Source organism: Manis javanica, chromosome 2 (assembly GCF_040802235.1).
Source record: "Manis javanica isolate MJ-LG chromosome 2, MJ_LKY, whole genome shotgun sequence".
Taxonomy (NCBI): Eukaryota; Metazoa; Chordata; class Mammalia; order Pholidota; family Manidae; genus Manis; species Manis javanica.
Genome location: NC_133157.1, coordinates 135133892 through 135147040, shown reverse-complemented (window position 1 = coordinate 135147040; position 13149 = coordinate 135133892). Strand labels below are relative to the sequence as shown.

General features: G+C 38.1%; 1 protein-coding gene across 4 annotated transcripts in view; it reads left to right on the top strand.

Annotated features, from left to right (window-relative positions):
* Nucleotides 1-13149, top strand: part of PRKDC (protein kinase, DNA-activated, catalytic subunit) — a 219990-nt gene that overhangs the window by 168867 nt on the left and 37974 nt on the right. For all 4 annotated transcript variants that reach the window (XR_012128154.1, XR_012128155.1, XM_073229489.1 and 1 more), the window contains 3 exons: nt 328-552; nt 1396-1504; nt 2939-3050. Coding sequence is in view for 2 of the 4 variants with exons in the window: in XM_073229489.1 (XP_073085590.1) it covers nt 328-552; nt 1396-1504; nt 2939-3050 (446 nt within the window). In the remaining 2 variants the exon portion in view is untranslated. The remainder of the gene's footprint in view (nt 1-327; nt 553-1395; nt 1505-2938; nt 3051-13149) is intronic.

Below are 13149 nucleotides of genomic sequence, written 5' to 3'. Positions count from 1 at the left end.
GTAAGGCTCCATCTCTGTCCCTCTCACACTGCTGCCATCTTGGCTGTGCTTATAGATTCCTCACTTTGTGTGTATCATGCAGTTACCTTTCAGCTAAAAGTAGTTCCCATTTTTTATAGAACATATTCTTACATGTTTTGTGGTTACAAAATGAGCAATTTTAGATGAACTTATTTTGAAAATTGCAGCTTTAGGTTTGAAACATCAAATATCATCACTTTGGCTCTAAATCTTGACTTATAAAATTACACCAAAGACTATTATAGTAATAAAATAATAACTCAAATTAGCTTTCTGAAATTACAAATAAATTCTTGTGTTCCTTAGGAGACCTATCTACCTTACATGATCCGCAGCAAACTGAAGTTACTGCTTCAAGGAGAGGGTGACCAGTCCTTGCTGACTTTTATTGATGAAGCTGTGAAGCAGGAGCTCCAGAAGGCTCTCATTGAGCTTCACTATAGTCAGGAACTAAGTCTTCTTTACATCTTACAAGATGATGTTGACAGAGCCAAATATTATATTGAAAACTGCATTCAGATTTTTATGCAGGTAATCTACATATACCAATCTGAAATGTGTCATTTCTATGATATTTTTTAAAATAATAAACTCATTCATAAAACTGTAGCAAGCAAAAATTTTCTTTTACTATTTGGTGCCACCCATTTCCTTCCTTTTCTTCCAGCTTCTGATATCCTCTTCACCCTGTCCTTTGTCTTAATGCCTGTCTTAATCCTTTTTTTCTGTTTTAGATGTTCCATTTCCTGCGTTTCTTTAGGTTTTTACCTCTTTCACACTGGAAGAACATGTGAGAGTAGACTCTCAAGTGTAGAAGTCAGACTGTTTGGTGAATATGAATTAACCTTCCCTTTCATTTTCTGTCAATATGCCTTCTTTCCTTTTTGCTTTTCTTAGAGTCTTCTTCTGATGTTTGTTTTTAAAGCAGTGTCTGTGGAGAGTCCATTAACACCGTCTGTTGCTAGTGTATATTGATAATAGAAGCATACTTGTCCATTGCCTTTATTTTTTAAGCTTTTTTGAAATTGATTAGTATACTCAAGGAAATCTATTGAAGAAGAAGGAATTGGCTTCTGTAGTTGGCAGCTTTACATTATAAAAAGTTGTGATTTTTAAACATTGGTGGCAGATAGGGAGCAATAGTCTAGTTGGATTGATTTTACTGATTTCACTGAACCAGAATGTGACTGAAACCCTGTTTTAAAAAAGTTTAAACCATTTAATTGCTTCTCTCGCCTAATTATTAACCACTCTGAGACAGTGTGTAAGTGATGTATTTGTAGGGTGGTTGCTGTATTTCATGTTTTAGAGAATTGTATTTATTAAAATGTAAAATAGTATATTTGTTAACTATGCTAAATACCTTTTTTCTAGAGCTATTCTAGTATTGATGTTCTCTTACACAAAAGTAAACTCACCAAATTGCAGTCTGTACAAACTTTAATAGAAATAAAGGAGTTCATCAGCTTTATAAGCAAACAAGGTAATTTTTTTAACCTACCATTATTTTTTTCTTTATAACTATGGAAGAGTTTTGGCATCTGATTTTTTTGCTTAATGAAAGTACATGTTTCTTAATGTATGGGTTAGAAACTGCCTTGAATTCATTCTACAAATGTATATTTTGAGATCATTGAAATAAATATTTAAAATGGTCAAGCACTGTTCTAGGCACTGGGGGTGCAAAGCCAAATAAACATACTTCCCAGCTGGAAGCAGCTTTCGAAAGAGCAGGCTAATTCCCACATAACGTGATGCCTGCTGAGGAGAAGCATGCCCTGGAGCCTGTGTAAAACATGATGCCAGAACCTGCCCTGGAAGAAGAGGAGCAGGAGGCTCCTGGGGGAAGGGCTGGAGCTGAGTGTGAAGAGGGAGGGGGCTCGCAGAGTGCCTCCTGACAGGAAGCCCGCGGTGTCCCTGAGTTACCCACGTCCTGTGACTGGGAGCCAGGCGCCCTGGCCGAGGGCACTGCAGTCAGCAGTGTCCACACTGAAGGTCACTGTGCCACTGAGTGAATGGGTTTATCCTGGTGCCTGTGGCAGGCCACCAAGAGTCAAGGGAAAGAGTTCATGTTCACAGCAGTAACATATGTAAATCTGAATTTCAAATTTTGTGCTAAATAATTTTAAATAATTGTGAAAGACACTTGTCAGAGTACAAATGAAAATTTTGTCTACCTAACAGTTCTGTTTTCAATTTGGAGAAATACTTTTTAAGTACATTATAAGGACACATCATTCGCTAAGTGCCTTTCTACTTTACAGAAAGCTTTTTTTCTGTTAGCAGTTTTTATAACAGCCTCATGAGATGTAGATTCTTTTTCCTCATGTTATAGAAGCTTAGAGTGATTAAATAACTTGCCCAAGCTAATAAGTGAAAGATAAAGATTTTGAACCCAGAACTGTCTGATTTGTGTTCCTAACCACTGCTTTTCTGCTAATAAAAATAAAACAAAAGCTTTAAGCATTAGCAATGGGAAATTTAGAGATTCATGTAGATTATTATGAATCTCTTTTCAGAAACCCTCAAATATTCACATGAATGTCATAAACATAGCCCTCCACCGATTCAGATAAGATTTTGTCAGAAAATTGGCTGCAACTCTCTGAAAAACTTGAGTTTTCAGTGCTTTTTGGGTTTTGGAATTGTGGATGAAGGATTGTGGGCCTATGCTAAATGTAAACATTGTATATGTTTATTTCCCAATTTTATTTTGTATCCTTAAGAAATTGAGTTCTAATATCAGAGTATATTAGATTTAGTATGAAAACTTGGTATTCCTATTGTGAAAGACAAGATAAAATGTTTCAGTTTGGACAGGAAACTAGAATTAAGCATCTATAATGGCAGCCCCCACCTTGTAAACTGGTCTTGCCATTAAGCTGTGGCTATAATCCTCCTCTGATACTATTTTTAGGTAATTTATCATCTCCAGTTCCCCTTAAGAGACTTCTAAAAACCTGGACAAACAGATATCCAGATACTAAAATGGATCCAATGAACATCTGGGATGACATCATCACAAATCGGTAAGATATGGTCCTTCTGAATTGAATATGGTTTTTTTCCCAAAATTGCCAGAATGGTGTTTCTCCTAGCTGTGGTTTAGAAAAATGTGGGGTTTGAGTCTTGCGATTTCCCATTTAAGTGCTAATAAAACTCTCCATGTCAGCAGTGTGACCTTTGTTCCCACTTGTACCCTGTGGGGGATTGCCACCCACTCACATTGGATTCATCCTGTGCAGGGTGGTTGATTATGAACATGTTTCTGACAATGTGAGAAGTCAGGGCAGCGGGGGCTGTGGCCCATCTGCTTCTGCCTCAGGACTGAGCATTATGTACTGAAATGGCAGCAAAGGAAATATGCTTAATGATTTCTTATTACTCTGTTATTGTAACTTGGATTTTTGACACCCCGACCTCCTACCTTCTGACGCTATAACATAATTGCCTGTATTACTTTATCAGGTCTGAGATCTTTTTTATAACCTTGTCTTTCCTTGCTCTGTAACAGCCCTGGGTAGTCAGTAAGGCAGATATTAACCATATATTTCAGAGGTAGTAGAATCAGAGAGGCTGTGAATTATTTTGTGAAAATATACACAGTAAGTAGGACTCAAGGACTGTAACCCCATGTGTGTTATTCTTGCCATTATGTCCTGTTTTCTTTGCTACTAGTTTTTTAAAAGTTACTTTTTATACTTTTTAACTTTTTAATTTGAGATAAGTTCTTACTTATTGAAAAGTTGCTAGAAAAGTAGACTTCTGCTCTGTATCTTTTACCCTGATTCACAGTTTTTTAATATACTCCACACTAGCATTTTTATTTGCTCTCTCTTTCCACATACTTATTTTCTGAACAACTGATGATAAGTTGCATACATATGTCTCTCTCTTTATCCTTTGTTTATCAGTGCATATTTCCTAAGAAGAGTATTCTCTTACATAACCACAGTACATAATAACTTCACTGTTTTCATTTTTACTCTACAGCCCCAATTTCAGTGTCATCAGTTGTCCCATTAATGTCCATTGAAGCATTTTCTCCCTTTTGAAGACAAGATATGGTTCATAATCATATACTGCATTTAGTTGATACATCTTTTTGTCTCCTTTAATCTAGAGTAGCTCCTGAGCATCTCTCATGACATTGACGCTTTTGAGGAATGTTCCTCAAAACACTTTGAGTTTAAGTTTGTCTTTGTATCCTCCAGTTAAGTTCAGGCGCTGCATCCCTAGCTGGAATACCATTTAACTATCAGTCCACATCTTACCATAAGGAAGTGCCCTTCTGTCTCTATTTATACATTTACTTAAAATTTAATTATCAGTATCTAATGATGTATTCTAATTTTATTTAATGGAATATAATCCATCACTGTCGTTTATTTCATGTTGAAATTATCCTAAGATTTGGCTAGGGGAGCCACTTCAAGCTGATGTGGCTGGTTTATTTTGTAAAATGATTCTATGTCTTAATCTAGAAAGGTTAAAATTTTAGTTCTTGCGCTTAGGTCTGTTATCCAGTGGAACAGAATTTTTGTGGGTGGTATGAGGTAGGGTAGATGCTCACTTTCTCCCATATAGATATCTCATTGCCTAGTCCCATTTGTATAAAAGTCTCACTTTTCATAATTGAATTCTCTTGGCACCTTTTTGAAAATCAGTGACCATATGTGTTGGGGTCTATTTTTGAAGGCTGTGTTGTGGTCCTTGATTTATATGTGTGTCTTCCCACATTATACTATCTTCATTACTGTTGCTTTATAAGGCTTGAATCAGATAGGGGGAGTACTCCACGTTGTTTTTCTTTATGAAAATCACTTTGTTTATTTTAGATTCTTTGCATTTACATATACTATAAAGAAAAAAATGGAGAGTTTGGGATTTTACTAACTATAGATGATTGTTGGGAATTGCCATCTTAACAATATTGAGTTCTCCAATTTGTGAATGTAGTATGATTTTCTGTTTATTTAGATCTCTTTAATTTCAATTATTTGTATTTTTTCAGTATGGAGAGCTTGGATGTATTTTTTTAGATTTATTTCTAAGTACTTTATGTTTTTTAGCATAATGGTAAATGGAGGTTTTTTTTTTTTTTTTTTTTTTTTATTTTTATTTTTATTTTTATTTATTTATTTTTTTTTGAGAGGGCATCTCTCATATTTATTGATCAAATGGTTGTTAACAACAATAAAATTCAGTATAGGGGGGTCAATGCTCAATGTACAATCATTAATCCATCTCAAGCCTAATTCTCGTCAGTCTCCAATCTTCTGAAGCATAACGAACAAGTTCTTACATGGTGAACGAATTCTTACAGAGTGAATAAATTCTTACATGGTGAACAGTACAAGGGCATTCATCACAGAAACTTTCGGTTTTGATCATGCAATATGACCTATAAACCATCAGGTCAAATATGAATATTCATTTGATTTTTGTACTTGATTTATATGTTGATCCCACATTTCTCCTATTATTATTATTATTTTTATTTTTAATAAAATGCTGAAGTGGTAGGTAGATGCAAGATAAAGGTAGAAAACATAGTTTAGTGCTGTAAGAAGGCAAATGTAGATGATCAGATGATCAGGTGTGTGCCTATGGACTAAGTATTAATCCAGGCTAGACAAGGGCAGCAAGACATCCACGGATGCAGAAGATTTCTCTCAAAGCAGGGGGGGTGAGGTTCTGAGCCTCACCTCTGTTGATCCCCAAATTTTCACCTGATGGCCCCCCTGCGACTGTGCCTGTCTTAGGTTGTTCCTCCCTTGAGGAATCTTACCCGTCTCTGGCTAACCAGTCATCTTCCGGGGCCATACAGGGAAATGTAAAGTTGGTAAGTGAGAGAGAAGCCATATTGTTTGCAAAGGTTAGCTTTTTACTTCTTTGCAGATTTATGCCCTGTGGCTTCTATGCCCAGCACTTGTCTCGAGGTATCTTTACCACCTGGAGGAATTATGATACTCGGTAAATTCTATATGAGGCACGAATTCTATTTAAGGTTTGTAATTAGGAAGGAAGAAGAAAAGCTATAGATGTAGCATATGAAGGAAACTTGGGAGGATTGATTATTTCTTTGACATATCTTCTTGTATAGTACCTTAAGTATGTATAGGTTTTAAACTACTAACTAATTTGCACACACATATTAACATAATAGGAATACGGTGACATAAACAAAGCAAATCTATAATTACCAGCCATCTCCAGTGAAGCCAAGAAAACCATTTAGGCATCCTAGGCATTTGTGAAAATTTATCTATGATATGATGGATATTTTCCAACTGTACTTGAACCATCAGACAAATTAAAGCAGCCCATTTCTGGGATCTGTTCACATCCCATATGTTCTTTTAACCATAGATAGTCTATAGTCATGAGATTTTGGGGTGCTACAACTTGCACCCCTCCCAACTCCTGGTTGAGTTCCAACAGTACAGATCCAGTCAAATTCGTTGTCTCACTGTATGCACATGCCAGCCTAGACATCTCCCTCCTCCTTCTTATGGCAAGTCCAGGAGACAGTGGGCTGGATGCAGCCACAACCGCAGCATCGTCCGGATCCCTGTGGAGGCTTTTTGATGATCATCCCCCAGCACAAGTCCTCCAGAGAGTGCTGATGCCGGAAGCTCCTCCTCATATCGTATCTTAGTTCATTTTCTGGGTATCCAAGCTAGGCCTTGATCTTCTGCGTAGAAACAAACAGACCCTTTGCCCACACTTTGACATGCCCTCTATACCACTGTGCAGAACTCATTAGAGGTCAGCACACAGTAACTGCTTTTTTTTTTTTTTTTTTTTTAATTAAGAGAAAGGAATATTATCAGAAAAGAGTACCTCCATAGCTGATCATCTGACACCCTTTAAGTGATCAACATTAAGGATATTTAAAGCATGCGTTGATCTTTGATTTACCAATAGTTTTATCCTGTTAAGGAGTAATCCCCCTTTTCTTTCTTTCTTTCTTTTTTTTTTTTTTTTAAATTTTTAATCTACACTTACCTGAAGAATACTATGTTTACTATGCTCTCCCCTATATCAGGTCCCCCCTAACAACCACATTACGGTTACTGTCCCTCAGCTTAGCAAAATGTGGTAGAGTCACTACTTGTCCTCTCTGTGTTGTGCAGCCCACCCTCCCCTTTCTCCCTCCCCCCATGCATGCTAATCTTAATACCCCCCTTCTTCTTCCCCCCCCTTATCCCTCCCTGCCCACCCATCCTCACCAGTTCCTTTCCCTTTGGTACCTGTTAGTCCATTTTTGGGTTCTGTAATTCTGCTGCTGTTTTGTTCCGTTAGTTTTTCTTTGTTCCTATACTCCTCAGATGAGTGAAATCATTTGGTATTTCTCTTTCTCCGCTTGGCTTATTTCACTGAGCATAATACTCTCCAGCTCCATCCATGTTGCTGCAAATGGTTGGATTTTTCCACTTCTTATGGCTGAGTAGTATTCCATTGTGTATATGTACCACATCTTCTTTATCCATTCATCTACAGATGGACATTTAGGTTGCTTCCAATTCTTGGCTATTGTAAATAGTGCTGCGATAAACATAGGAGTGCATCTGTCTTTCTCAAACTTGATTGCTGCGTTCTTAGGGTAAATTCCTAGGAGTGGAATTCCTGGGTCAAATGGTAGGTCTGTTTTGAGCATTTTGATGCACCTCCATACTGCTTTCCACAATGGTTGAACTAATTTACATTCCCACCAGCAGTGTAGGAGGGTTCCCCTTTCTCCACAGCCTCGCCAACATTTGTTGTTGTTTGTCTTTTGGATGGCAGCTATCCTTACTGGTGTGAGGTGATACCTCATTGTAGTTTTAATTTGCATTTCTCTGATAATTAGCGATGTGGAGCATCTTTTCATGTGTCTCTTGGCCATCTGTATTTCTTTTTTGGAGAACTGTCTGTTCAGTTCCTCTGCCCATTTTTTAATTGGGTTATTTGTTTTTTGTTTGTTGAGGCGTGTGAGCTCGTTATATATTCTGGACGTCAAGCCTTTATCAGATCTGTCATTTTCAAATATATTCTCCCATACTGTAGGGTTCCTTTTTGTTCTATTGATGGTGTCTTTCGCTGTACAGAAGCTTTTCAGCTTAATGTAGTCCCACTTGCTCATTTTTGCTGTTGTTTTCCTTGCCCGGGGAGATATGTTCAAGAAGAGATCACTCATGTTTATGTCTAAGAGGTTTTTGCCTATGTTTTTTTCCAAGAGTTTAATGGTTTCGTGACTTACATTCAGGTCTTTGATCCATTTTGAGTTTACCTTTGTATATGGGGTTAGACAATGGTCCAGTTTCATTCTCCTACATGTAGCTGTCCAGTTTTGCCAGCACCATCTGTTGAAGAGACTGTCATTTTGCCATTGTATGTCCATGGCTCCTTTATCAAATATTAATTGACCATATATGTTTGGGTTAATTTCTGGGGTCTCTAATCTGTTCCACTGGTCTGTGGCTCTGTTCTTGTGCCAGTACCAAATTGTCTTGATTACTATGGCTTTGTAGTAGAGCTTGAAGTTGGGGAGTGAGATCCCCCCTACTTTATTCTTCTTTTTCAGGATTGCTTTGGCTATTCGGGGTCTTTGGTGTTTCCATATGAATTTTTGAATTATTTGTTCCAATTCATTGAAGAATGTTGCTGGTAATTTGAGAGGGATTGCATCAAATTTGTATATTGCTTTCGGCAGGATGGCCATTTTGACGATATTAATTCTTCCTAGCCATGAGCATGGGATGAGTTTCCATTTATTAGTGTCCCCTTTAATTTCTCTTAAGAGTGACTTGTAGTTTTCAGAGTATAAGTCTTTCACTTCCTTGGTTAGGTTTATTCCTAGGTATTTTATTCTTTTTGATGCAATGGTGAATGGAATTGTTTTCCTGATTTCTCTTTCTATTGATTCGTTGTTAGTGTATAGGAAAGCTACAGATTTCTGTGTGTTGATTTTGTATCCTGCAACTTTGCTGTATTCCGATATCAGTTCTAGTAGTTTTCGAGTGGAGTCTTTAGGGTTTTTTATGTACAGTATCATATCATCTGCAAATAGTGAAAGTTTAACTTCTTCTTTACCAATCTGGATTCCTTGTATTTCTTTGTTTTGTCTGATTGCCGTGGCTAGGACCTCCAGTACTATGTTGAATAACAGTGGGGAGAGTGGGCATCCCTGTCTGGTTCCCGATCTCAGTGGAAATGCTTTCAGCTTCTCGCTGTTCAGTATAATGCTGGCTGTGGGTTTATCATATATGGCCTTTATTATGTTGAGGTACTTGCCCTCTATTCCCATTTTGCTGAGAGTTTTTATCATGAATGGATGTTGAATTTTGTCAAATGCTTTTTCAGCATCTATGGAGATGATCATGTGGTTTTTGTCTTTCTTTTTGTTGATGTGGTGGATGATGTTGATGGATTTTCGAATGTTGTACCATCCTTGCATCCCTGGGATGAACCCCACTTGGTCATGGTGTATGATCCTTTTGATATACTGTTGAATTCTGTTTGCTAATATTTTATTGAGTATTTTTGCATCTACATTCATCAGGGATATTGGTCTGTAATTTTCTTTTTTGGTGGGGTCTTTTCCTGGTTTTGGTATTAGGGTGATGTTGGCTTCATAGAATGAGTTTGGGAGTATTCCCTCTTCTTCTATTTTGTGGAACACTTTAAGGAGAATGGGTATTATGTCTTCTCTGTGTGTCTGATAAAATTCCGAGGTAAATCCGTCCGGCCCCGGGGTTTTGTTCTTGGGTAGTTTTTTGATTACTGTTTCAATTTCTTTGCTTGTAATTGGTTTGTTTAACTTTTGTGTTTCTTCCTTGGTCAGTCTTGGGAGGTTGTATTTTTCTAGGAAGTTGTCCATTTCTTCTAGGTTTTCCAGCTTGTTGGCATATAGGTTTTCATAGTAGTCTTTAATAATTCTTTGTATTTCTGTGGAGTCTGTCGTGATTTTTCCATTCTCATTTCTGATTATGTTGATTTGTGTTGACTCTCTTTTTCTCTTAATAAGTTGGGCTAGAGGCTTATCTATTTTGTTTATTTTCTCAAAGAACCAGCTCTTGGTTTCGTTGATTTTTGCTATTGTTTTATTCTTCTCAATTTTGTTTATTTCTTCTCTGATCTTTATTATGTCCCTCCTTCTGCTGACTTTAGGCCTCATTTGTTCTTCTTTTTCCAGTTTTAATAGTTGTGATGTTAGACTATTCATTTGGGATTGTTCTTCCTTCTTCAAGTGTGCCTGGATTGCTATATACTTTCCTCTTAAGACTGCTTTCGCTGCATCCCACAGAAGTTGGGGCTTAGTGTTGTTGTTGTCATTTGTTTCTATATATTCCTTGATCTCTATTTTGATTTGTTCATTGATCCATTGATTATTTAGTAGCATGTTGTTAAGCCTCCATGTGTTTGTGAGCCTTTTTGTTTTCTTTGTAGAATTTATTTCTACTTTCATACCTTTGTGGTCTGAAAAATTGGTTGGTAGAATTTCAATATTGTGGAATTTACTGAGGCTCTTTTTGTGAGCTAGTATGTGGTCTATTCTGGAGAATGTTCCATGTGCACTTGAGAAGAATGTATATCCTGTTGCTTTTGGATGTAAAGTTCTATAGATGTCTATTAGGTCCATCTGTTCTAGTGTGTTGTTCAGTGCCTGTGTGTCTTTACTTATTTTCTGCCCGGTGGATCTATCCTTTGGGGTGAGTGGTGTGTTGAAGTCTCCTACAATGAATGCATTGCAGTCTATTTCCCTCTTTAGTTCTGTTAGTATTTGCTTCACATATGCTGGTGCTCCTGTATTGGGTGCATATATATTTAGAATGGTTATATCTTCTTGTTGGACTAAGCCCTTTATCATTATGTAGTGGCCTTCTTTATCTCTTGTTACTTTCTTTGTTTTGAAGTCTATTTTGTCTGATATTAGTACTGCAACCCCTGCTTTCTTCTCACTGTTGTTTGCCTGAAATATGTTTTTCCATCCCTTGACTTTTAGTCTATGCTTATCTTTGGGTTTAAGGTGAGTTTCTTGTAAGCAGCATATAGATGGGTCTTGCTTTTTTATCCATTCTATTACTCTATGTCTTTTGATTGGTGCATTAAGTCCATTTACATTTAGGGTGACTATTGAAAGATATGTACTTATTGCCATTGCAGGCTTTAGATTCGTGGTTACCAAAGGTTCAAGGTTAGCTTCTTTAGTATCTTACTGCCTAACTTAGCTCGCTTATTGAGCTGTTATATACACTGTCTGGAGAGTCTTTTCTTCTCTCCCTTCTTATTCCTCCTCCTCCATTCTTCATATGTTGTGTGTTTTGTTCTGTGCTCTTTTTAGGGGTGCTCCCATCTAGAGCAGTCCCTGTAGGATGCCCTGTAGAGGTGGTTTGTGGGAAGCAAATTCCCTCAGCTTTTGCTTGTCTGGGAATTGTTTGATCCCACCATCATATTTAAATGATAGTCGTGCTGGATACAGTATCCTTGGTTCAAGGCCCTTCTGTTTCATTGCATTAAGTATATCATGCCATTCTCTTCTGGCCTGTAGGGTTTCTGTTGAGAAGTCTGATGTTAGCCTGATTGGTTTTCCTTTATAGGTGACCTTTTTCTCTCTAGCTGCCTTTAAAACTCTTTCCTTGTCCTTGATCCTTGCCATTTTAATTATTATGTGTCTTGGTGTTGTCCTCCTTGGATCCTTTCTGTTGGGGGTTCTGTATAATTCCATGGTCTGTTCGATTATTTCCTCCCCCAGTTTGGGGAAGTTTTCAGCAATTATTTCTTCAAAGACACTTTCTATCCCTTTTCCTCTTTCTTCCTCTTCTGGTATCCCTATAATACGAATGTTTTTCCTTTTGTATTGGTCACATATTTCTCTTAGTGTTGTTTCATTCCTGGAGATCCTTTTATCTCTCTCTATGTCAGCTTCTATACGTTCCTGTTCTCTGGCTTCTATTCCTTCAATGGCCTCTTGCATCTTATCCATTCTGCTTATAAATCCTTCCAGGGATTGTTTCACTTCTGTGATCTCTTTCCTGACATCTGTGATCTCCTTCCGGACTTCATCCCACTGCTCTTGCATTTTTCTCTGCATCTCATCCCATTGCTCTTGCATTTTTCTCTGCATCTCTGTCAGCATGTTCATGATTTTTATTTTGAATTCTTTTTCAGGAAGACTAGTTAGGTCTGTCTCCTTCTCAGGTGTTGTCTCTGTGATCTTTGTCTGCCTGTAGTTTTGCCTTTTCATGGTGATAGAGATAGTTTGCAGAGCTGGTACAAGTGACCGCTGGAAGAGCTTCCCTTCTTGTTGGTTTGTAGCCTTTTCCTGGGAGAATAGCGACCTCTAGTGGCTTGTGCTGGGCAGCTGCGCGCAGACAGGGCTTCTGCTTCCTGCCCAGTTGCTTTGGGGTTTATCTCCGCTGTTGCTGTGGGCTTGGCCTGGCTGGGGCTGTTCCTCCAAAATGGTGGAGCCCCGTTGGAGGGGGAGCAGCCAGGAGACTATTTATCTCCGTAAGGGGCCTCTGTGCTCCCTGCTGCCCAGGGGGTTAGAGTGCCCAGAGATCCCCAGATTCCCTGCTTCTGGTCTAAGTGACCTGTCCTGCCCCTTTAAGATTTCCAAAAAGCACTCCCCTTCACAAGGCGCTGGGTTCTTGCAGGTGTGGATGTGGTCTGGATGTTGTCCTGTGTCCTGTGGTCTCTATTTTAGGAAGATTTTTCTTTGTTATATTTTCATAGCTCTATGTGTTTTTGGGAGGAGATTTCCACTGCTCTACTCACGCCGCCATCTTGGCTCCGCCTGGGAGGTAATCATAATGCCGGAGTCGATAAGGAAACTCATGGCGAAGAATAGGGGGTGCTCGTGCCTCCCCTTAATCACTCCCCGAGGCCACAGAACGTCCTGGTCACAGGCCCTCTCACTCAGGAAGTAAATGGAGGTTTTTTTAAAAAATTGAATTTTCCAATTATTTACTGTTCATGTACTGATTTTCTGAAAGTTTGTTTTATCACAATTGGGTGTTGAATTTTGTCAAATACTTTTTCTGTATCTTTTCAGTTAATCAGATTGTTTTCCTCCTTCATTGTGTATGTGTCTATTAGGTCCATTTGTCTATAGTGTTGTTCAACTCCACTGTTTACTTATCT